The sequence below is a fragment of the Rattus norvegicus genome, chromosome 3, assembly GCF_036323735.1.
Source record: "Rattus norvegicus strain BN/NHsdMcwi chromosome 3, GRCr8, whole genome shotgun sequence".
NCBI lineage: Eukaryota > Metazoa > Chordata > Mammalia > Rodentia > Muridae > Rattus > Rattus norvegicus.
The window spans coordinates 108231496-108256703 of record NC_086021.1 but is presented as its reverse complement, the minus strand read 5'-3'; the positions used below and the strand labels follow the sequence as shown (position 1 = coordinate 108256703).

At 41.3% G+C, this 25208-nt stretch overlaps 1 protein-coding gene across 1 annotated transcript in view; it reads left to right on the top strand.

The window, feature by feature from the left end:
* Iftap (intraflagellar transport associated protein) overlaps positions 1-14599 on the top strand; it is a 119503-nt gene extending 104904 nt beyond the window's left edge. The window contains exon 7 of the mRNA XM_063283301.1: positions 12670-14599. Within this exon, the coding sequence (XP_063139371.1) occupies positions 12670-12735 (66 nt within the window). The 3' untranslated portion in view covers positions 12736-14599. The remainder of the gene's footprint in view (positions 1-12669) is intronic.
* Positions 14600-25208: the final 10609 nt, after the last annotated feature.

Here is a 25208-nt window from a genome sequence, read left to right as displayed (position 1 = left end):
TTTTTGTTTTTGTTTTTTTTTTTTATTTTTTTATTTTTTTATTTTTTTTATTTTTTTTTTATTAACTTGAGTATTTCTTATATACATTTCGAGTGTTATTCCCTTTCCCGGTTTCCGGGCAAACATCCCCCTCCCCCCTCCCCTTCCTTATGGGTGTTCCCCTCCCAACCCTCCCCCCATTGCCGCCCTCCCCCCATAGACTAGTTCACTAGGGGTTCAGTCTTAGCAGGACCCAGGGCTTCCCCTTCCACTGGTGCTCTTACTAGGATATTCATTGCTACCTATGGGGTCAGAGTCCAGGGTCAGTCCATGTATAGTCTTTAGGTAGTGGCTTAGTCCCTGGAAGCTCTGGTTGCTTGGCATTGTTGTACTTTTGGGGTCTCGAGCCCCTTCAAGCTCTTCCAGTTCTTTCTCTGATTCCTTCAATAGGGGACCTATTCTCAGTTCAGTGGTTTGCTGCTGGCATTCGCCTCTGTATTTGCTGTATTCTGGCTGTGTCTCTCAGGAGCGATCTACATCCGGCTCCTGTCGGTCTGCACTTCTTTGCTTCATCCGTCTTGTCTAATTGGGTGGCTGTATATGTATGGGCCACATGTGGGGCAGGCTCTGAATGGGTGTTCCTTCAGTCTCTGTTTTAATCTTTGCCTCTCCCTTCCCTGCCAAGGGTATTCTTTTTCCTCATTTAAAGAAGGAGTGAAGCATTCACATTTTGATCATCCGTCTTGAGTTTCGTTTGTTCTAGGGATCTAGGGTAATTCAAGCATTTGGGCTAATAGCCACTTATCAATGAGTGCATACCATGTATGTCTTTCTGTGATTGGGTTAGCTCACTCAGGATGATATTTTCCAGTTCCAACCATTTGCCTACGACTTTCATAAACTCGTTGTTTTTGATAGCTGAGTAATATTCCATTGTGTAGATGTACCACATTTTCTGTATCCATTCCTCTGTTGAAGGGCATCTGGGTTCTTTCCATTTTCTGGCTATTATAAATAAGGCTGCGATGAACATAGTGGAGCACGTGTCTCTTTTATATGTTGAGGCATCTTTTGGGTATATGCCCAAGAGAGGTATAGCTGGATCCTCAGGCAGTTCAATGTCCAATTTTCTGAGGAACCTCCAGACTGATTTCCAGAATGGTTTTACCAGTCTGCAATCCCACCAACAATGGAGGAGTGTTCCTCTTTCTCCACATCCTCTCCAGCATCTGCTGTCACCTGAGTTTTTGATCTTAGCCAATCGCACTGGTGTGAGGTGAAATCTCAGGGTTGTTTTGATTTGCATTTCCCTTATGACTAAAGATGTTGAACATTTCTTTAGGTGTTTCTCAGCCATTCGGCATTCCTCAGCTGTGAATTCTTTGTTTAGCTCTGAACCCCATTTTTTAATAGGGTTATTTGTTTCCCTGCGGTCTAACTTCTTGAGTTCTTTGTATATTTTGGAAATAAGGCCTCTATCTGTTGTAGGATTGGTAAAGATCTTTTCCCAATCTGTTGGTTGCCGTTTTGTCCTAACCACAGTGTCCTTTGCCTTACAGAAGCTTTGCAGTTTTATGAGATCCCATTTGTCCATTCTTGATCTTAGAGCATAAGCCATTGGTGTTTTGTTCAGGAAATTTTTTCCAGTGCCCATGTGTTCCAGATGCTTCCCTAGTTTTTCTTCTATTAGTTTGAGTGTGTCTGGTTTGATGTGGAGGTCCTTGATCCACTTGGACTTAAGCTTTGTACAGGGTGATAAGGATGGATCGATCTGCATTCTTCTACATGTTGCCCTCCAGTTGAACCAGCACCATTTGCTGAAAATGCTATCTTTTTTCCATTGGATGGTTTTGGCTCCTTTGTCAAAAATCAAGTGACCATAGGTGTGTGGGTTCATTTCTGGGTCTTCAATTCTATTCCATTGGTCTATCTGTCTGTCTCTGTACCAATACCATGCAGTTTTTATCACTATTGCTCTGTAATACTGCTTGAGTTCAGGGATAGTGATTCCCCCTGAAGTCCTTTTATTGTTGAGGATAGCTTTAGCTATCCTGGGTTTTTTGTTATTCCAGATGAATTTGCAAATTGTTCTTAAAGTGTGATAGCTGCTTTGTCCTCAGTGTCTTTCTATGTTCTGCACTGGACACTGTAGATCTGTTAATTTCAGTTGGGGATGTTGTTTCATCACATCGCACATGCCTGCTTTTGGATGTGGACTTCCTAAATCGATGCTCTAATGCTATGCACTTGCCCTTTCTTCTTTGCATTTCTGTTTGCTCTGTTTTCCGGGAGATTCTCTTAACTTTCCACATTTTTAATTGCAATTCGTTTGCTATTTTAGGATTTGAATTTTATATTAGTATTTCAATTCAATTTCCTTTTTCTTTCTTCCTTTTTCCTCCCTTTCTTTCTTTTTTATATTTATTTATTTATTCTTTATTGGATTTTTTTAAATTTACATTTCAAATGTTATCCCCTTTCCCGGTTTCCCATCCATAAATCCCCTATCCCATCCCCTCTCCCCCTCCTTCTATAAGGGTGTTCCCCCTCCTCAGCCATACCCCTTCCTGTATTCCCACCCTGACATTCCCCTACACTGGGGGGTGAAGCCTTGGCAGGACCAAGGGCTTCTCTTCCCATTGGTGCCCAACAAGGCCATCCTTTGCTACATATGCAGCTGGAGCCATGAGTCTGTCTGTCCCTGTGTACTTTTTGGATGGTGGTTTAGTCCCTGGGAGGTCTGGTTGGTTGGTATTGTTTTTCTTATGGGGTTGTGAACCCCTTCAGCTCCTTCAATCCTTTCTCTTACTCCTCTATTGGGGACCCAGTTCTCAGTTCAATGGTTGGCTGTGAGCATTTGTCATGCTCTGGCTGAGCCTCTCAGGAGGAGACAGCAATATCAGGCTCCTGTCAGCATGCACTTCTTGGCATCAGCAATATTGTCTGGGTTTGGTGGTTGTACATATATGGGCTGGTTCCCCAGGTGGGGCAGGCTCTGAATGACCATTTCTTCAATCTCTGCCCCAAACTTTGTCTCCATATTTCCTCCTATGAATATTTTTGTTCCCTCTTTTAAGAAGGATTGAAGCAGCTGCACTTTGGTTGTCCTTCTTCTTGAGCTTCATGTGGTCTGTGGATTGTATCTTGGGCAATCCGAGCTTTTGGGCTAATATCCACTTATCAACGAGTGCATACCATGTGTGTTTTTTTATGATTGGGTTACCTCACTTAGGATGATATTTTCTAGTTTCATCCATTTGCTATAAATTTCATGAAGCCATTGTTTTTAGTAGTACTCTATTGTGTAAATGTACCACATTTTCTGTATCCATTCCTCTGTTGAAGGACATCTGGGTTATTTCCAGCTTCTGGCTATTAAAACTAAGACTGCTATGAACATAGTGGAGCATGTGTCTTTGTTGTATGTTGGACCATCTTTTGGGAATATGCCCAGGAGTAGTATAGCTGGGTCCTCAGGTAGTACTATGTCCAATTTTCTGAGGAACTACTAGACTGGTTTTCACAGTGGTTGTATCAGCTTGCAATCCCACCAACAATGGAGGAGTGTTCTTCTTTCTCCACATCCTCGCCAGCATCTGCTGTCACCTGAGTTTTTGATCTTAGCCATTCTGACTGGAGTGAGGTGGGATCTCAGGGTTGTTTTGGTTTGCATTTCCCTGATGACTAAGGATGTTGAACATTTCTTTAGGCACCCATTTGATGTTCCTCAGTTGAGAATTCTTTGTTTAGCTCTGTACGTCATTTTATAATAGGGTTATTTGATTCTCTGGAGTCTAACTTTTTGATTTTTTTGTATATTTTGGATATTAGCCATCTATTTGATGTAGGGTTGGTAAAGATCTTTCCCCAATCTGTTGTTGGTTGCCCTTTTGTCGTAATGACAGTGTCCTTTGCCTTACAGAAGCTTTGTAATTTTATGAAGCTCCATTTCTCTATCGTTGATCTTAGAGCATAAGCCATTGGTGTTTTGTTCAGAAAAATTTCTCCTGTGCCCATGTGTTCCAGACTCTCTTCTATTAGTTTCAGTGTATCTGGTTTTACGTGGAGGTCCAGGGTTCACTTGGACTTGAGCTTTGTACAGGGCGATAAGAATGGATCGATCTGCATTCTTCTACATGCTGACTTCCAGTTGAACCAGCACCATTTGTTGAAAATGCTGTCTTTCTTTCCATTGGATGGTTTTAGCTCCTTTGTTAAAGATCAAGTGACCATAGGTGTGTGGGTTCATTTCTGGGTTTTCAGTTCTATTCCATTGATCTACCTGCCTGTCTCTGTACCAATACCATACAGTTTTTGTCACTATTGCTCTTACAGCTGGAGGTTAGGGGTGGTTATTCCCCTAGAAGTTCTTTTATCTTTGAGAATAGTTTTTGATATTTTGGGTTTTTTGTTATTCCAAATGAATTCAAATTGCTCTTTCTGAACTCTGTGAAGATTTGAGTTGGAATTTTGATGGTGATTGTGTTGAATCTGTGGATTGCTTTCAGCAAGATGGCCATTTTTACTATATTAATCCTGCCAATCCATGAGCATGGGAGATCTTTCCATTTTCTGAGATCTTCAATTTCTTTCTTCAGAGACTTGAAGTTCTTGTTATACAGATCTTTCACTTGTTCGGTTAGAGTCACCCAAAGTTATTTTATATTATTGTGAATGGCGTCATTTCCCTAATTTCTTTCTCAGCCTGTTTATCCTTTGAGTAGAGGAAGGCTACTGATTTGTTTGAGTTAATTTATACCCAGTCACTTTGCTGAAGTTGTTTATCAGGTTTAGTAGTTCTCTGGTGGAACTTTTGGAGTCACTTAAGTATACTATCATATCATCTGCAAATAGTGATATTTTGACTTCTTCCTTTCCAATTTGTATCCCTTTGACCTTCTTTCGTTGTCTGATTGCTCTAGTTAGGATTTTGAGTACTATATTGAATAAGTAGGGAGAGAGTGGGCAGCCTTGTCTAGTCCCTGTTTTTAGTGGGATTGCTTCAAGTTTCTCTCCATTTAGTTTGATGTTGGCTATGGGTTTGCTGTATATTGCTTTTACTATGTTTAGCTATGGACCTTGAATTCCTGATTTTTCTTTTTCCATGAAGGGGTGCTGAATTTTGTCAAATGTTTTCTCAATATCTAATAAGATGATCATGTGGTTTATTTTTTTTGAGTTTGTTTATATAGTGGATTACATTGATGAGTTTCTGTATATTGAACCATCCCTGCATCCTTGGAATGAAGCCTACTTGATCATGGTGAATGATCTTTTTGATGTGCTCTTTGATTCAGTTTGCAAGAATATTTTTTGAATTTGTTAGAATTTATTTTTTATGTTTTAATTCTGACAACATTTTCCCTAGTTTCCAAGTAATATAAAAACTCAGAGCTTTGTCAGTTGCATTTAACATTTGTGGAAAACATATTTTTGATTGTTTATGAGTGTAAGGTATATTAATAGACTACATTTACTAGGGAAAAATTACCCACTGGCTTCAGAAAAAGGGAAAACGTAGAAGAAATAGATGAGTATGATAATTAATGTATTTACTCCTAGCTCTCAGGGCTCAGAGACTGAGAATGTGTGTGCTCTAGTCAAGTCTAAGATACTTTGCAAACACTTCTTTCCAAACAACATTGATAGCAACAACAAGAGATGAGTGGAGATGTGAGAAGTGTGTTTGGTTACCTGGATAGAAAGAATTCCAATATTGAATGTTTTTCTTAACACCTCTTAATTATAGTTTGCAATAATTTTATTGAGTATGTTTGCATCAATATTCATAAGGGAAATTGGTCTGAAGTTTTCTTTCTTTGGTGGGTCTTTTTGTGATTTAGGTATAAGTGTAATTGTGGCTTCATAGAATATTAGGGACCAAAGATTGTTGTTTCCTATTATTTTTGTTGTTTGAGTTGGAATTACGTTTGTGTCGCTATCTTCTTTTGTGTTAGTTGAAAGAATATTTCTTTCTTGCTATTTCTAGGGTGTAGTTTCCCTCCTTGTGTTAGAGTGTTCCATCTATTATCCTTCGTAGGGCTGGATTTGTGAAAAGATATTCTGTACATTTGGTTTTGTCATGGAATATCTTGGTTTCTCCAACTATGGTAATTGAGAATTTTTCTGGATATAGTAGCCTGGGCTGGCAGCTGTGTTCTCTTAGGGTCTGTATGACATCTGTCCAAGATTTTCTAGTTTGCATAGTCTCTATTGAGAAGTCTGGTGTAATTCTGATAGGTCTGCCTTTATATGCTGCTTGACCTTTTTCCCTTACTGTTTTTAATATTCTTTCTTCATTTTGTGCATTTGGTGTTTTGACTATCATGTGATGGGAGGAACTTCTTTTCTAGTCCAATCTACTTGGAGTCTGTAGGTGTCTTATATATTTATGGGCATGTCTTTTTCTTTTTTCTTTTTTCTTTTTGTTAGGAAAGTTTTCCTTTATAATTTTGTTGAAGGTATTTACTGGCCCTTTAAGTTGGGAATCTTCACTCTCTTCTATACCTATTATCCTTAGGTTTGATCTTCTCATTCTGTCCTGGATTTCCTGGATGATTTGGTTAGGAGCTTTTTGTGCTTTGTATAATCTTTGACAGTTGTATTAATGTTTTCCATGCTATCTTCTGCCCCTGAGATTCTCTCTTCTATCTCTTATATTCTGTTGGTGATGCTTGCGTCTATGACTCCTGATCTATTTTCTAGGTTTTCTATCTCCAGGGTTGTCTCCCCTTGTGATTTCTTTATTGTTTCTATTTCCATTTTTAGATCCTGGATGGTTTTCTTTTCTTTTTTTTTTAATCACAATTTTGATTTTGATTTTTTATCTTTATTAACTTGAGTATTTCTTATTTACATTTCGATTGTTATTCCCCTTCTCGGTTTCCGGGCCAACATCCCCCAACCCCTCCCTCTCCCCTTCCTTATGGGTGTTCCCCTCCCCATCCTCCCCCCATTACCACCCTCCCCCCAACAATCACGTTCACTGGGGGTTCAGTCTTGGCAGGGCCAAGGGCTTCCCCTTCCACTTGTGCTCTTACTAGGCTATTAATTGCTACCTATGAGGTTGGAGCCCAGGGTCAGTTCATGTACAGTCTTTCGGTAGTGGCTTAGTCCCTGGAAGCTCTGGTTGCTTGGCATTGTTGTTCATATGTGGTCTCAAGCCCGTTCAAGCTCTTCCAGTCTTTTCTCTGATTCCTTCAACGGGGGTCCCATTCTCAGTTCAGTGGTTTGCTGCTGGAATTCGCCTATGTATTTGCTGTATTCTGGCTGTGTCTCTCAGGAGAGATCTACATTTGGTTCCTGTCAGCCTGCACTTCTTTGCTTCATCCATCTTATCTAGTTTGGTGGCTGTATATGTATGAGCCACATGTGGGGCAGGCTCTGAATGGGTGTTCCTTTTGCCTCTGTTCTAAACTTTGCCTCCCTATCCTCTCCCAAGGGTATTCTTGTTCCCCTTTTAAAGAAGGAGTGAAGCATTCACATTTTGGTCATCCTTCTTGAGTTTCATGTGTTCCGTGCATCTAGGGTAATTCGAGTATTTGACTAATATCCACTTATAAATGAGTGCATACCATGTGTGTTTTTCTGTGATTGGATTACCTCACTCAGGATGATATTTTCCAATTCCATCCATTTGCCTATGAATTTCATAAAGTCATTGTTTTTGATAGCTGAGTAGTATTCCATTGTGTAGATATACCACATTTTCTGTATCCATTCCTCTATTGAAGGGCATCTGGGTTCTTTCCAGCTTCTGGCTATTATAAATAAGGCTGCTATTGAACATAGTGGAGCATGTGTCTTTGTTATATGTTGGGGCATCTTTTGGATATATGCCCAAGAGAGGTATAGCTGGGTCCTCAGGTGGTACAATGTCCAATTTTCTGAGGAACCTCCAGACTGATTTCCAGAATGGTTGTACCAGTCTGCAATCCCACCAACAATGGAGAAGTGTTCCTCTTTCTCCACATCCTCTCCAGCATTTGCTGTCGCCGGAGTTTTTGATCTTAGCCATTCTCACTGGTGTGAGGTGAAATCTCAGGGTTGTTTTGATTTGCATTTCCCTTATGACTAAAGATGTTGAACATTTCTTTAGGTGTTTCTCAGCCATTCGGCATTCCTCAGCTGCGAATTCTTTGTTTAGCTCTGAACCCCATTTTTTTAATAGGGTTATTTGTCTCCCTGTGGTCTAACTTCTTGAGTTCTTTGTATATTTTGGATATAAACCCTCTGTCAGTTGTAGGATTGGTAAAGATCTTTTCCCAATCTGTTGGTTGTTGTTTTATCCTAACAACAGTGTCCTTTGCCTTACAGAAGCTGTGCAGTTTTACAAGCCTGGATGGCTTTCAATTCTTTCACCTGTTTGGTTGTGTTTTTCTGTAATTCCTTAAGGGAATTTTGTGTTTCCTCCTTAAGGACTTCTACCTGTTTGCCTGTGTTGTCCTGTATTTCTTTAAGGGAGTTATTTATCTCCTTCTTAAGGTCTTGTAACATCATTATGCAATGTGATTTTAAGTCAGAATCATCTTGCTTTTCCAGTGTGTTGGGATATCCAGGACTTGCTGTGGTGGGAGAACTAGGCTCTGATGATGCCAAGTTCTCTCGGTTTTTGTTGCTTACCTTACTGTCGTTGCCTCTCGCCCTCTGGTTGTCTCTGGTGTTAGCTGGTCTTGCTGTTTCTGACAGTGGCTTGGCCCTTCTGTAAACCTGTGTGTCGGCAAATCTTGGAGACCACTTTTCTCCTGGTGACATCTGGGTACAGAGAGCTGTGACACAGTGTCAGCTCTGGGCACAGATGGAATCCTGAAGGATCTGTCCTAGACTGCTTCTGGGTTCCTGTGTCCTGCGTGGTCAGGGCAGTTTCCTCTGAGCAGAAGTGGTGGCTTACGTGTGCTCTCAGGTGTGTGAGCACTTCTGGGACCAGCTTTCTCCCAGTGTGATCTGGGTATGGAGAGTTGAGCCATAGGGTCAGCTCTGGGCACAGATGGAAACTGGAAGTTTCTTCCTCCTCCTCCTCCTCCTCCTCCTCTTCTTCCTCTTCTTCTTCTTCTTCTTCTTCTTCTTCTTCTTCTTCTTCTTCTTCTTCTTCTTCTTCTTCTTCTTCTTCTTCTTCTTCTTCTTCCTCTCTCTCTCTCTCTCTCTCTCTCTCTCTCTCTCTCCCCCTCCCTCCCTCCTTCCCTCCCTCTCTCCCTCCCTTCCTTTTGTAGAAAAAAAGGAAAATACAAAGAAAAAACCCCTTTTTTGCCTGTCCTACACTAGGGCTGGATTAGTAGAAGAGTGAAGGTCAAGTCAGGGTCTGTACTTCATAATGCGGAGTTCATGCCTCTTGAAGGTTGGTGCTTGTGTTTATCCTGCTAAAAATGTGCAGTAGGGAATGGAATGGGATTAGGAGAGGGCCTGTTGGAGAACAGTTCCAGCGTGACATGGCAATAGATAGGTGAGCTTTGCAATGTGTGACCGTGAGGGAAGAGAGAGGCTCTATGCTTGTGACTGGGTCTGGACAGGCATGACTTTGCTATATACAAGTCTCTCTGTTTCTGTCACCTGTCTCTGTCTCTCTGTCTCTGTCTCTCACGTGTGTGTGTGTGTGTGTGTGTGTGTGTGTGTGTGTGTATTTCTATTATCTAACATAGTTCCTGTTTCTTTTCTTGATATTTCTCCTGTTTATGTGTCACATTGGCTTACCAATATCCTGTGTGTGTGTGTGTGTGTGTGTGTGTGTGTGTGTGTGTGTGTGTGTGTGTGTTATAGGCATACAAGCGCATGAGTGTATGATTAGAGGTCAGGGCATCTCTCCTCATAGCTCTCCACATTACTGCCTTTCAGAAAGGGTCTCTCACTGAACCAAAGACCAAAGCCTCTTTACTAGGCAGCTGGCCAGGGAGTTCTCAGGGCCCATGTGCTTCCTTCCTTCCAACTCTCAGCTTCTGGGAGTATCAGACATGCCTGGCCTTTTTCACATGGGTGCTGGGGATTTCACTTGCGTCTCATACTTGCAGAGCATTCCTCTGACCTACAGAGCCATCTCCCTAGACCCTCCATTGATTTTTGGTTCTAACCTCTGCATTCTCTCTGCTATTATTCATGTCTTCACTTATTTTACACCGAATGCATATTTTCTAATCCTTTATTTTTCCAATTCCAACTTGTATGCATTAATACCTTATTGCTTTTCATGTTCCAGTGAATTTAAAACTGCTACCTGCTACCCATTGACTATTGACTTAACTAAGGTTGTCTCAATATAGCTTTTCAGGATGTTTTCTCACATACCCAGGATACAAGCAAAACTGACTACACTTGATTTTGTGAATTTTCTTCTGCCTGTATGTATTTCTTCTTATTGTTTCTGTCTGGGTGGCTACTACTCATTTCTGCCCGGTAAATTTCGATTAGCCTTTAAAATCCATTCCAAGGGTCACATGGTTCACACAGTCTTTCTGATTTCCTCAGCCAGATGTAATTTTATCTTTGAGGGACTGTTGATATGATTTCGTACACTTGCTACTTGCATTTTATTTTATAGTTATTGTTGTGTACACTTTGTCCCACCCCCTAAAGCAGGGGTCAACCAAATCTCATTCTTCTCCATCCTGAGTAACATTGTCTCTTGTGCATTATGTTTCTAATTGTTGACTTCATTAGCCTATTACAGCCAGGATGAGTGCTGGGAAACAGAGCACATGGACTATTCATTCAGCCAACGTGCGTCTACTGTTGGTTCCTTTGTTAACTTTTATGTTAGAAACAAATAATGTCATGATTTATTAATCCATTGAATTTATGACAAAGAAACTAATGAAAAATGTGCTCACAGGCTTTACCAACGCGTTGATTTATTGAGATAACAATCAGGAAAAGTTATTCTCTTCAGCACAAAAGAGGGAAGAATAAAAGTCAAGCACTATAATTCTAATGTAAGTACATTTTGCATGAAGGAATACAGCTTGGCATTTTAGTACCAAAATAATGGCAAGCCAGTAATAAAAGTTATGGCACACGATATATAGTTATAGTACTTTTTATATCTACAAAAGTGTGTAGTCACTGTAAAGAGTTTCTGGTTGGTTCCACTTTGGATGTGGCAGATTATCTCCATCCTGTGCTGGTGGAATATTGACATTCCTGTTAAGATTTAAAAAGTAAATCCAATGGCTCTCCAAATTGTGTTAATACGGCTATATCCTTGGAAAGAAATTAGCGTCAATTTTCGTTTAGATTGAAAAGTGTTTTCAAAGGATGGCTACGTGAACGTGGCAGTAATGGTGCTTGAAGTAATTAGGGTGTTTAACAACCAGACAGAGAAAAAAATCCACTAATTATTCTCCTCTTCCCCATCTTCTCTCCAAGGATGGGAAGCAGATTTGGACTTCATAAAAGATATCACAGTATCAGATGTCTTTGCAAACATGTTTTACTAAGTGCTTCAAAGAGAGTGTTTGGGAAACGACCAGCAACCTGGAGAGGCTTTTGTTCTTCAAGAATGTTAAATATTTTGATTTTGTTATCATCTGTGTTGCTGCACTAGTTAGTGTGCTCTGGTCATTCAGCATTTCTGTACATGCATATATATATACATATACACACAGATACACACACACACACACACACACACACACACACACACACACACACACACACACACATATATATATGCAGTATGTCGATAATTTTTTGCGGCGAATCCAACTTGTTTTCAAATGCCAGTATGCTGTGCTGCTGTTTTGTTTTTCTGAAATTGGATTTGTTGACCTTTCTCAGGGAAAAACATGAAGCATTTGTTTTCATTCAACTTTATTTCCTTTCTTGTGTTCTGGCTGGGGCCTTTGCCTGTAGAACTGGCTTCTGCTTCCCCCAATCTATCAAGTGTGTCCCACATAGAAATGTGTGTTGGTTCTTGTTTTGCATTTAAACAGCTGAGCACCTGGTGGCTCTTACGCAGGTGCACAGAACTCAGGAGAAGGGTTGGAATTGAGGACAAAACAAAGAACACATGCAAGTTGCAGATGAGAGTTGCCGGGTCTTTAAGATGTATCTGAGTTCATAAACAAGTAGGGCATGTTGGGGGCCTTAGATGTTGGGGACAGCATGGAGTGCTGTTCATAGCATTTGCTTTTCAAAAGTGTTTTCACTGACATAATGGCTTCTGAATTTGTCAGCCTAATTGAGTCTACTATATCTTATTTACTTGTCCTCAATTTGCAAGAATCACAAGGAGTTTTACACAGATGGCGCCCAAAGTGATCACTTTGCATTGTTCTGTAATTAAGCTCTAATATGCTGTATATCAAAGAACAAACTGCTCAGTGGTACCATGAGGGAAGAAGAAATGCAGTGAAGATTTCAAAAAATTTGCTTACGTGCTCATCTTTTCCAAATAGGTGGCAAAGTCACATCATTAAAAAGAAAACAGTGATTGATGAAGGTTAAAAAGGATTAATAGTATGACTGAGTATTTACCACATCTCCAAAATCACTTTAAAATGAGATGTTGGATAAAAAAAATAAATGAACAAATGATTGCACCACAGATAGCCAAATTTTGGCCCGGATCCAAGTGCTCAGAGCAATACCTTGGAGACCCAGTGGTAACTTGGGACCATATTAGCTTGGTTCATTGGCTCACAATATGTACTTTTTATAGCTGAGAGAACAGGAAAATAAACAAGCATTCTTTGTATTTTCTAGAACTTGAATTCAATATTCTTTTGGAGCAAGCTGAATGATTTTGAGCACACGCCCCGCCGAGGATGAGTGCACATGAACTCCCTGCCTGGTCCAGCTCTCCTGTCAGGTGTGTTTCTGCTCCACAGATGGCCTACGTTCATCTTGATGGTGAAGTGGCATCAAAAGAAAGGCACCCTAGAAACCTATCTCACCAAAGCAGCGTCTCTGTACCACAGAGATGAAAGTCGTAGATAACAGGGGCATTCCCAGCACTCACTCCCTTGTGGGTAGCTGACAGTTAACACAGGTGGGCGTAGGACACTACCCATCCTTTGAAGGTTGTCTGTTGGGGGGGGATGCTGCCTCTCTGGGATTAGTCCTGTGCCATGGGCCTCAGAGCTGCTTCTGAGAAGTGACCAGGTGGTGGATACCTGCCTTGCTTTTCAGAACTTCACACACGGCTGTCAAACTCCCACTGTGGTTCAAAGGCAGCCAGGCAAGGTGGCTGGCCTTTGCGGTACGTGGCCATTTGAGGGGCCACCTTGATTCTTGTTCTGCTCAGATTGCTGAGCAGCTGGATTGTTTGTCTACCTCCTCCCCGGAGCCGGGAGGGAGGGAGGCTGGAGAGAGCAGAGCTAAAGTGCATAAGAGAGAAGCAAGTATTAAATGAGTCTGCCATTCACCAAGCAAACATCATTTTGTTTAAATTACACTGTGCTATTTTATCTTGACCTGCAACCAAATGGAACTCATTGCAATACATTATCCAATACGAGATAGTTGGCTCATTAATAAAGCCCTAGGAAGGAGACGGGGTAAACAATAAAAACTCACACATTAGCACCATCATGCACCATAATATTTTTCCTTCTTTTCATCAAAATTCTTCACATAATTAGATCTCAAGTAAGTCAGCAAAGAAATCCTCAGCATTTTCTATTTGGACTCTTTTCTTTTGAGAAAATTAGTTATTTTTTCGTACTATTAAGAAGCAATCATGGACAGACCTGGCTTGCTGGAAGTTTTCCTTATGGAGAGTAAATGTTTGTTGGATGCTAATGGCATGGCAGGTCTTGTCACTCAGGCAGTTAGCCAAGCAATGACAGAAATCTCAGTGAAGGGAAATAAACTTTTTAGGTAGAAAGGAAAAGCCCCATTAAGGATGTTACAGTTAGGCTGAGATCTCTAATGTTCATGGGCAAGCCAATAGATTAGATACCCTAGATTGGGAACAAGCTTGATGGGCAAGGGAACACCGGGAAGATCTGTATAGCTATGGGAAGGATAAAATGTAGTGTGAAATAAGATTGGCCATGGCAAGGTGTTGTCCTCATTGTGGTTAGAGACTTTCTGTTTGAAGAGATCAACTCTATTTGATGGGGTTGAGATGGAGTCCAGGCAGACACTTAGAGCCAGCATTGCAGTAATCCTGGTGGTGGAGGAGTGACTTGTGTGTTATAATGCAGGTAGAAAGAAGTGGATGACTCAGGACTTGTTCTGGGGAGACAGCTGATAAAGACATAGAGTTTGGCTATGAGGAGAGAAAGTAGACAAGAGAAGTTGAGGCTGAGTTAGGCTCAGGTTGATGTGTAGTAGACTTCTCTCCTAACCTCCAAGGTGAAACTTGAGATAATGAAAAACATTTAACCAATTGTCTGAATAGCATCAGTGCCTGGTATAGACATAGAAGTTGGCCATGAAGTGTCTAGAATTGATAGAACAATGCTTTGCATAATAGTCCTCAGTGGAATCCACATCCTGTGTGGTTGGTTCTGTGTGAACTATTTGTAATGAACAATTCACGAATGAAATCCACAAGAGAAGTTCAAAACTGTTGAATAAGCACTTGGAAATCTGTGTAACAATTTGAAATTGCTGTAATATGCAAATAGTGTTTTATTTTCCTGATCATTCTCTTTTACTCAATAAAATGTCAATCTGAGATGGATCACATGCTCTCTGGTTTTTATATGAACTTGATAGAAGCTTGTGGAAAAGAAGGAATCTTACTTGAAAAAATGCTTCCATAGGATTAGTCCTGAGACAAGTCATTGGAACAATTTCTTGATTGAGAATGATGTGGGAAAGCCCAACACACTGTGGGTGGTGCCACCAAGGACAGTGGTCACGGATGGTATAAGAAAGCTGTCAGGACCTGCAAGGCAGTGACAGCACTCCTTCATGACCTCTGCATCAGTTCCTGCCTCGAGGTTCCTGCCCTCAGTGATGGCATGTGGCCTGAGAGTTGTAAACTGATACCGGCCCTTTCCTTCCCAAGTTGCTTTTGGTCATGGTATTTCATCACAGTCATAGAAACTCTAAGTAAGACAGACTATGAATTAAGAACGAGAGAGACAAACATCTCATTTTTTGCCCTAGGCAGTTTAAGGAGCTCAGTGAGGCAGACAAACTTTGTCACTGCCTTTCTAAGTGGAAAGGTCACCCGTGGTGGCATCCTATTGGCAAGAAGAGGGCATTTGGGGAAGTGGCATTTGTGTTCTGCTCTTTTCTTCTTTGGCTTGTTTCAGCACAAGTGGGTAAGAGTCTAGGCTCTTCTGTGTTTAACAACTGTGGAGTTCAGGAACGTGGAACGAGCAGCCTCAGGAGTTGGCTTAGCCAATAAATTATCTGCTATGCCAGCAAAAGGACTGAGTTTGACCTGCAGCACCCATATTAATATCGAGTGCAGTGGCATGCCTCTAATCACACCTCCAGGGAGGCAGAGACAGGCAGATTCCTGGTGCTCGCTGGCCAGTCAGGCCTAATCAGTATGCTCTGGGCTCAGAGAGAGGGGGCGAGAGAGAGAGAGAGAGAGAGAGAGAGAGAGAGAGAGAGAGAGAGAGAGAGAGAGAGGAAGAAGAGGAGGAAGGGGACGAGGAGGAGAGGAGAGGGGAAGAGAAGAGAAGAGAAGAGAAGAGAAAAGGAGAGCTGAAGAAATCCTATAGCTTTATTGTGAGAAAAGATACTGATGATCTTAATAAATTAAATGGAACCTTGCATGCAAACAGGTCTGATCTAATCCATGTCTCTTCCCAAGGAACACTTTATAAGCTGCTTCTAATGTATGATTTAGATTGCATTATTCAAAAAGCTATGCAATTTGGCTTTTGAAACTATTTAGCTTCATGGTTTCATTTTAGAGATGAAGTAACTGATATCCTAAAGGTATTCTTAGTGACTCAAAGCCCTGCAGAACAGAAGTCTACACTAATGTATTTGCTGATGGATGACTTTTCCACTGCAAAACAGCCGGGCAGTGGTCTCTCAGAATGCCCATTTACAAGTGTTGTAGAGTGATCAGCTGTCTTCACAAACTCACATCGATTCAAAACTGGAGCTGGTGAAGCTTATTTTTAGCATTGTGTTTTTACACAAACCAAAATCCAAAATCTTGTTTGGTTGAAAATTTGAGCTGGAAATACAATTGTGTGCTACAACAGTTTGCCTCAGTTTGAACATTTGCCCTTGGTTTGGAATATTCATTGAGAAATCTTCATGTGGTGCTTTTCGTGAGGAAACCAAGAAACAGGCTTCACCCATCTCCATGCCACTGATCTATGCTCAAAAAGACTTTGTGAGAGTTTGTTTTGTTGAGGGTTACTGAGGCTAAATGAAAGGATGAGTTTGCAGGTCAGGGAAGGTTAGTTGGAATTCAATACCTATTAATCGAATGATTGGCTATGAAATATAACCTCTGCAAACTTTGTTACTCATAGCTGGGTGGAGGACTGCTTCACAGCACTGTGGGGATTAGAGGATTCAAGCTGTAAATGCTTTGCATGCACGACATAAAACAAATTCTTAATGGTGGACTGCTGTAGGCAGATGACCTCTGTAATGGTGGGTATTGGGTAATAAATGCAAGGATCAGGTGAGAAGGGAGACTACCAGAAGGGAGGCCACAATTAGACTGGTGCTGATTCGAGAACCTCTTTCCCCTCTGGTGAGAATGGCTGGCTCACCAGTGCCCTAAGCTGCTGGATGGGCTTCATTTTACACAGGGAGCTGAAATGGTGATGTAGCCATGAAAGAATGACTGTGAAGCCTAAGCTACAAGTGGGGTATGGTGGGGGAGTGGGGGTGTAGAGTGGGAGGGTGCTGGGGTAGGGGTGGGGGTTGGGGGTGGGCATCTCTCTGGCCTTAACAGGCTGTAGAGAGAGGAGCTGTGGAAGGCAAGAAGGTTGTGAGCTCAACATGGCTCAGTGGCTGGTGTTAGTTTACTTTGGGAGTCTGACCTGGTTTGTTATAAATATATTTAAGCACTGAACAATTTGGTGAAAATTATTCTGGTAATAGTTAACTCAATCCTATGAACACAACAAAACATATATAAGTCTTGAGGAACAAAATAAGCTAAATGCAGACTACATTGAAACTGTAAAGTCCAAAAAAAAAAGTTCCATAGATCGATGGAGAAAAACAAGCTAATGGTAAGGGTTTGGGGGAGGGTGCTGTGCCAGAAAAGTCCTTGACCAGAGAAAAGGCCACCAGGCTAGAAAGTACATCTGTTCCAGCCTTCTGTAACAGGTACAACATCCCTTTTCCACAAAGAAACAACTCTGTGTGCTTAACACTCCAGGCTCCCCCAATGCTTATCTGTGAGCACAAAGATCTCCATACCTCCTCTGTATCAGAGACAGACAGCGCTCTGTCCTGGGTGCTCATTTGTGGAAACGAAGGAGATTTCTGTCCTCATGAATGTGAACTGCAGTAAAGGACATGTAGAAGAGAAGACAGAGAAGTAAGTTAGCAATTGAGACAGATAGAGGTTACCTCCTGTAAAGAAGTCTTATTTCTGGGAGAGTTTCTGGTTCTTGGTTTCTTAACTGCAAGCCTCAGAAGGCTCCGTGCAAGGACTTAGGTCTGTGGCTTGCAGCCAGATTCTCCTTGCTGCCTCAGTTTTCTAAGAGGTGAACTGGGCTGACTCCCACCTTGTAGGACTGTTGTAAGAATGAAAGAACCTGGACAATAAATGTCCTCTTACGTGCTAAGTGATAACGATGTTAGTTGGTCTTTTATTTATTAATGCCTCTTCTGGTTCCCAAAGGACATGGAGTCAGTGAGGTGACCGTTCTGGGAGATGTCACTGGACAGGGTCCTCACAGCTCCAGGGAATAGAACGGAGAGGGAGAGTTGCATTGGTAAATGAAAATCCCTCAGAGTGTTAAGGCACTCAGATGTACCACAAACTTCTGGAGTTAAATTCTTCCTTTAGGAATTTCAAAACACGTATTAAAAGGTTAAAAGGTTTTGAGAAGTTCTGTGGTGAAGCTTTTTATGATTAACCCAGCCTAAAATGTTTCCCAGTTTTCCCTCCCAGCCCCTCTTTCTCTTCCCTCTTCACCTCTCCTTCCCCCATGGCCTCTCTCTTCAGTCCTCCCTTCTCCAGCTTTTCTCCTATTTCCATGCTTTCTTCCACTTCTCAGAATATACTGAGATTTTGCTGGTTTTAGCTAACCGATATTAAGGTACACTTTGGATATAAGAAAAATTCAACCCACAGATGCAGCTGGTGAATGCCTCCAGCTCCCCGGCATCTTTAATTGAGGAAGAACACTATTCGGAGAACAAAGCCGGTCTTAACCTTTGCCTAACTTTATTGTGAAACCCAGATTCCTCTTATGTGGGTTAGCTAAAGCCTAGTTGGCTTTTCCAGAGCAGTAAGAGTGAGGTGTTAGTGTAATACAGATTTGGACTCAGAGGTTCTCAGGTAGGGCATGGGACTGTTCTAGCCAGCTCCTCAATGGTGTAGGTTAGAAAACCCAATATGTAGGTCTCACCCTAGGTCAGGGGAGTCACCGTGTGTACTTTGACAAGCTCTCCCAGGTGAGTTCTATGCACATGGCGGTGTGAAGTGCTGTCTTATCAGGGCTTCTCAACATCAGCTCTAAGGATGTTTGGAACCAGGTGGTTCTATTAGGAGGCTTTCCTGTGCCATGTGGGACGTTGATTATCCATGGTTATTCATAACCAGGTCTTTGGAGTGCCCTGTCTATCCTGGGACAACCAGGATGCTCCAGAAATTGACAGCATGCTTGAGGGACAAAGCTGACTTGGATTTAGATTCACCGGTCTCAACTCACCAAGCTCCTCCTTCGTTTCCTGGGGTCATTTGGATATGTTTTAACTGAAGTGATCAAATGAGTTCTGACTAGCATAGTTTCTTCAGTTGCTGTATTCAGAATCATCTATGGTGACTTGTGGGTTCTGATTCACGGTGTTTTAGGAGAAGCTGAGGCACCTGCATTTGTGTTTTTTTGTTTTTGTTTTTGTTTTTTGTTTTTTTTTTGTGGGAGGTGGGGTCAATGACTTTTTTCTCTTACCATGACATGGTGCAAATGACCTACCATCGTTCTACAAACCCAGTCTAAACCCATCTATTAATTTTTTTGTAATTGTCAATAAAGGTAATAAAGTCTTAATCATGTCGGGCCTTATTCTAGGGGAAACATATTTAATTGTCATAAAAACATGAAAGATTAAAAATCAAGAAATACATTGGGAAGATTCTAAGCCAGTATTGAAAACTGGCAGAGAAGGGGCTGTGTGTCCTCAGAGTCAGCCTGAGAATCAGTGTCACAGTACCTGGGAGCTGGTAAGAGGCCCACAGAGCCCAATTCTGTCATCTTCTCTAGAGTTATGCTTGTGTTTTGTGAGTATGAAAGATGAGGATTCTGTCATTTTCAGAATTTTGCCTCTATGGCTTCATCACGGATATTTTGGAAATTTTCTCATCGCTGTGACTAAAATCCCTGATAGGAACTACTCAAGTTCAGTTTAGACTATGGCTCAGAGGCTTCGGTCTGTCATAGTGGTATGGGCATGGCCGCTAACATGGTTCCATTGGTAGCACCAAGAGTTTGAGGTGGCAGCTTCTCACATGGCGGAGTAGGAAGCAAAGAACTGTAAGAATTGGAAGTAGATACAACTGTCTCCCTTCCTCCCGGGAGCCCCATGTCCTAGTTTCCACTATTCCCCAAACAGTGCCACCTACTGGGGAGTAGATGCTCCCACACTCAGAAACCGAAAAGAATCAGTTGACCTCTGGCCATTCCATTACGCGCACCCTCACCCCTCTTCTCCAAAGAGCCTGGCTTCTACCGAATCAGCTCTCTTATTTTGAGTTTCCAAATGAAATGAATTACACAGAAACAGTATATACATACCTATTCTTGATAACTGATGACAGAGAAGGCACGTGAAGATGGAGGACTTCCATAACCGGCACAGTTGCTAATGGTCCAATGTGGATAATGGTCATTTCCTTTCCACTTACCTTGTACAGACAGATCTCACTTCTAACAGTGGTGAGGAATGAAGTTTAGGCAACATAGTGAACAAGCAAACTTCTCTCTGAGACAAATGGCGATCACCACAAAGAACCACCACCAGGCAAAAGGCCGAGTTGTGGAACCCGGTCCCTACGGACACATCTCCAAAACAACTCTGATCCCGAGTTTCAGGGAACATTGCTGAAGAGGGGAAGTGAAGAAGATGATAAGATCCAGAGGACGGGGTGTTTGCTGAGACTGTAGCTCCTAGTAAGGTCTCAGCAATGTGACAGGCCAGACTGGATGAGGAAAAGGCCAATGGCCTCAGTTGTACACATGAACTATAGGCAGTGAAGGAAAGCTGCGAGTTGGAAAGGGGGGGCCTCCTCAGCGAAGAGCACACCAATTGATCGTCCAGTGCCCTGAAAACTTACACACAAGTAACATAGGGACCGAGCAGGTTATATTTGGGAATATATATGTATGCGTATCTGTATGTATATATGCATACAATAATGATTAGAGAAAAAGAGGTCATTCATTCGAAGGAGAGTGTAGGGGTTATATGGGAGGGTTAGGAAGGAGAAAAGGGAACAGAGAAATGTAATTAAATTATAATCTTAAAATAAAAAATACTTAAAAAATAAGGTGAATTAAAAGGTGTCAAAGCAAAGCAGAGACACTATTTCCTTGGAACATTTCATGGAATTATTTCCAGAATGACAGCTGCTGAAAATCAGAGCTGGTATAAGATAACATTTACCATGGCAGTTATAAATTCTTCCAATAGATCTATGCATTTAGTTCGCCCAACTCCACAGGTCACATTCTATCATCATTCCTATCTGACAGATGACAGGGTTATCTGATTGATACATCTGGAAAATGTCAGAACTGGGATGCCAACCCCGCTATCTTCCTTCCAAAGTGTGCTTTTTCTGGTATTTGGTTGGGATTGTACAAGTTCACTGTAGTAATGTGGGTGGTCTTGTGCTGATTAGGGCTTATTAAACAGTTTACATTAATTTTACAGAGAAAAAAGTATTATAAAACACCAGTTGATTTGTAAGTTTGGAAACTGCCATGGTATGGGGTAATTCCAACCATGTAATTACTGGGTAAAAATGTGTGGCCACTGCTCATGGGACCCTAAGTTGCTTTCAATGTTCCTTTTAAGAACGGGCTTTCCTGACACAATTTTGGGAAGAACCTTTGCAGTTATCACTGTTTTCAAGTTTGTTGTCAACATGGGGCTCTCTGCCTTCCAGCAGAGGGCGCCAATTCTCTATAAGGTGACTATTGCAAGGAAGCAAGTCTTTTCTGTAAGGCAGCTGGAGGTGAATGAACAGGACCAGATGTTTTTCTTCCTACCCTCTCATGTTCAGAACAGCTAATAATCGTATCTTCCCTTGGATTGTTAAAATACATAGCTCTAAGCCATTATAGAAAGAAAGAATATGTCATCCTACCCCTACCCCCACCCCATACCACATGATTTCTAGCCTTTAGGAGCTCTGGCCAAAGGTTTGGGGAAATCTGAACGGGTTTTGGCATCCTCACAACGAATTATGTATCCCTACCTATGTATCCCAGAGCCCCAGAGCTCCAGAGCCCGGGAGCTCTTAGGGTGGAAGTCATGACCTCCTTTAAGGAAATATTCTGAAATGCTGCTGAGTTGAGGTTATTTTGGAAAATTCAGACTCTTAGTATCTGCATTTAAACCTGAAAGAAAAAAAAAGATAAGAAAATCAATTAACTTCACTCTTGAAAAAATTTTTCATATGGTTAATCTTCCTTTACATAATTTCTTGATTATGTTTGTAAGTAAATTGCCTTGATTATACTTTTGGATGGAAAAGAATGTCCTTTAATTAATTTGAAACATGAAGCAATACATTTTCTTGATATCAATGGGTTGTGGCTGGGATTTTTTTTTTTTTTTTTTTTTTTAGTTGTGGCTGACTGGTGGACTAAAAGCTTGGAATTTTAAAGGAGAAAAATGGATGAATCTCTGTCTTGCTGGGCTGGCTTCTGTTGGCTCTTGGTTGCCTGATAATTTGTGAACTTATTTCTTTTTGGTTTTTCTCCTCTCACTTCGTTTCTTCCTACTGATAAACGTGGCATGCTGTACGGAGAGCGCAAAGCTAAGCAGAACCACCCGAGAAGGACAGCAAGTCGCTACTTTTTATTGAAGAATTAGCTTGTTTATTTTTAGCTCAGTTTTCAGCCTCTAAGGAAAGTTTCCTTCACGAAACTTAGGTAGGCTAAGTATCCGGACCAGATTCACATTTTCACTTAATGGTTGCACCCGGGATCAAAGGCAGATCTGTTGGATTAATGTTCTCAGCTGTTTGTGTCTGGGGCTCTCTCCTTGCACAGAACGGAGGAATTTGGAGGTTTCTGTATTTTGGAGGCACTATTATTGCTGCATTGGTACTGAACAAAAGGTTCACATTGCTTGATGCCTGTGGGAGAGAAACCCCTGAACGTCAAAATGGTGGGTCAGAAAAATCTATGTTATGATAAATTGGTAGATCATAAAGCTTTTCTTAGAGCAATATCTCATTTGCAACTATGGCTCCATGTTAACAAAAAAAAAAAATAGAAAGAAAACCCACCAAGCTCAGGACTTCAGGAATTTCTATCTCCCCAAAGTATTTATTATACTTCTACACTCATTTAGAGAATGCCAGAGCAAAGAACCATGATCTCATCCCAAAGCTAAGCTCTAGGCTCCCAGACCCCATAACCATTGAAATCCCTATGAAACTCCCACCTTGTCCTTCACAGTGTCCTTCACCTTCAGAAGAGGGTGGTAGTGTGCACGAGAGGTTCACAGAAGATACGGGTCATCTCAGACTGCTGGGCACTTTCTCACAGGTGGAGGCAGGTGACCAAATAATAGCAATCTGAATGTCATCTTCTAGGTATGTATGTCTCAGTTCTGCAGATCTCAAGAATAAAGGCCATTGGGATACATACCTTCCCTAGCCTGCCCCCTGTAGGATATGTCAGAAACTGCATGCACATGAGCAAATGAACAGCAGCCTGAGGAATGAATGGATTTCATTCAGATGGATTTAATTCTCATTTTAATTGTAAAGCATATTAAAATATTTTAAAATCACACATAGAATAAGTATCCAATTAGAGTATTTGGAGCACATACACGCACACACACACACACACACACACACTCACACACTCACACACTCATACACACTCACGTTAAAGGGACAAGATTTCCTGTCAACTCAGAACATCTAATTAATAGAAGTAGAAGAAAATACGATAGCTATATTATTGAATAAGCATTAAGCAGAATGTGATATGGCAAAGGCAGAAAAACAAGACCGAACAGATAAAATGAAACAAAAACTGTCACCCCTTTCTACAGCCAAGCAGATGTAACCTATGACATACATGTGCTCAGAAGAAGCTGTAACTTGTCCTCAAGTAAGAGCTCCTGACAGCACCACGTGTTCTATCTAATTCATCCCAAGTTTGCTTGGAAATCGGGGTGACCATCTGTGCCTGATAATTGCCTTTATCTGAAGGGAAGCTGTGGTTCTCACATCTTTATGGCAGATGGATGGTTTGCCGTTTGGCTTCGGGTGTGCATTGAAGCTAGGATCCCATCCTTCCAGCAAAGTGGGACCTAGTGCCTGTCAGCTCCTGTGGTGCCTGTCAGCTCCTGTGGTGCCTGTCAGCTCCTGTGGTGCCTGTCAGTTCCTGCATGACTACATTACAAAGAGACTGCTCCCTGGTCTCGAGGAAACATCTTGGTTTTAAAACTGGCAAAGAGACTTTCTTTTCTGTTAAAAGGGTTTACAAACACTTCAAAGAATCAAAGAAAGCAACCATAACTATTCTCTAAAGAATCTGTCCAAAGAAAAGGGAGGATGGCCCCATTCTCCCCTTTTGTATCTTGTCCCACAATGTTCTTGCCACTATACTAGTGTTTCTTAACCGGTGGGTGGAGACCCCTTTGGGGATTCCCATATCGGATACCCTCCATATCAGATATTTAGATTATGATTTATAGCAGTAGCAAAGTTACAGTTATGAGGTAGCGACAAAATAATTTTATGCTTGGGGGTCACCACAGCACGAGGGACTGTATTAAAGGGTTGCAAGTCTTCAGAAGGTTGAGAATCACTGCTCTATACCAGTATCAACTCACCTGAGAAGATTAGTTAGAGATGAGAGTTCTTCGATTCCAGCTCAGCCCTACTAAACCAGACATTTTGAAAAAGGTCTGGGGAAGCCTGAATATATTTGTTTTACTTGAATTAATAAATCCTGGTAGATTTGAATTATGTAGATAGTCTTAGGCTCTGCTAGCATGTGTGAAGCATTTACCTTCAATTAGTTCAAAAGAAATAGAGATATATGGCTTAAAGATATTAGGTAAGCTTAGTTTAGCCATATCATCATGACATATAATAGAGAACAAAAGTAAAAGTATTATACATACACATGAATGCACACGTAATGCACATATAACACATGATACACATATGCATACATACATAGATACTGCACAATACATATTCATGCATACATATACATATATACATGCATATCTGTGCCCATGTATACATACATATATACATAAACACATACATATATAGGCAACATTTGTCTTCATTTTTCTGTAGAGTGTATTTTATAGTTTAATATATGAGGAGGAGTTGGCTAATTGTTTTTTTCTAAATCATGCGACACCCAAATTCAGTAAAGCCATATAGGACTAACTCAAGAAAAATGAGATGACTGCTTTGCTTTTTCATCTGGACTGTTAATTAATCTGCCCTCCACTGGGGACTGCCTGTGTCCTTTGTTAGCACTTCCCATTTTTGGATGCAACTAGAAACTCCTGAGTAAATGTATTAAGGGCAAAATTATGCCAGAGACCAAGCAGGAGCAGGGAATCAGTAAGTGCACTTGGTGAGTGAATCCACATGTTCTTAGGCACTGTCTCCATTCTCACAGGGGAGGAAAACCTTCTAAGGATCTGCACGAGGATCCAAGAAGTGAGGCCCTGGGTACCAGGGGTGGGCAAGTTATTTGGAGTCCTTTGGATTTCTTACCTAAGTCTTTCCTTGGGGAATAGTTTTTGTAGCACTGATTTGATCTGTTCCTGAAATATCCCTAAGAAGTTGGCTCTCCAGGGTTGCTGAGAAGAATGCCATTTGTAACACAGTTGAATCTTCCCTGGAAGTCTGCTTGAAGTGTAACTGGTGAGGCTTGATTTCTCTAGAGTTCTAATTGTTACTGTGGTTGACA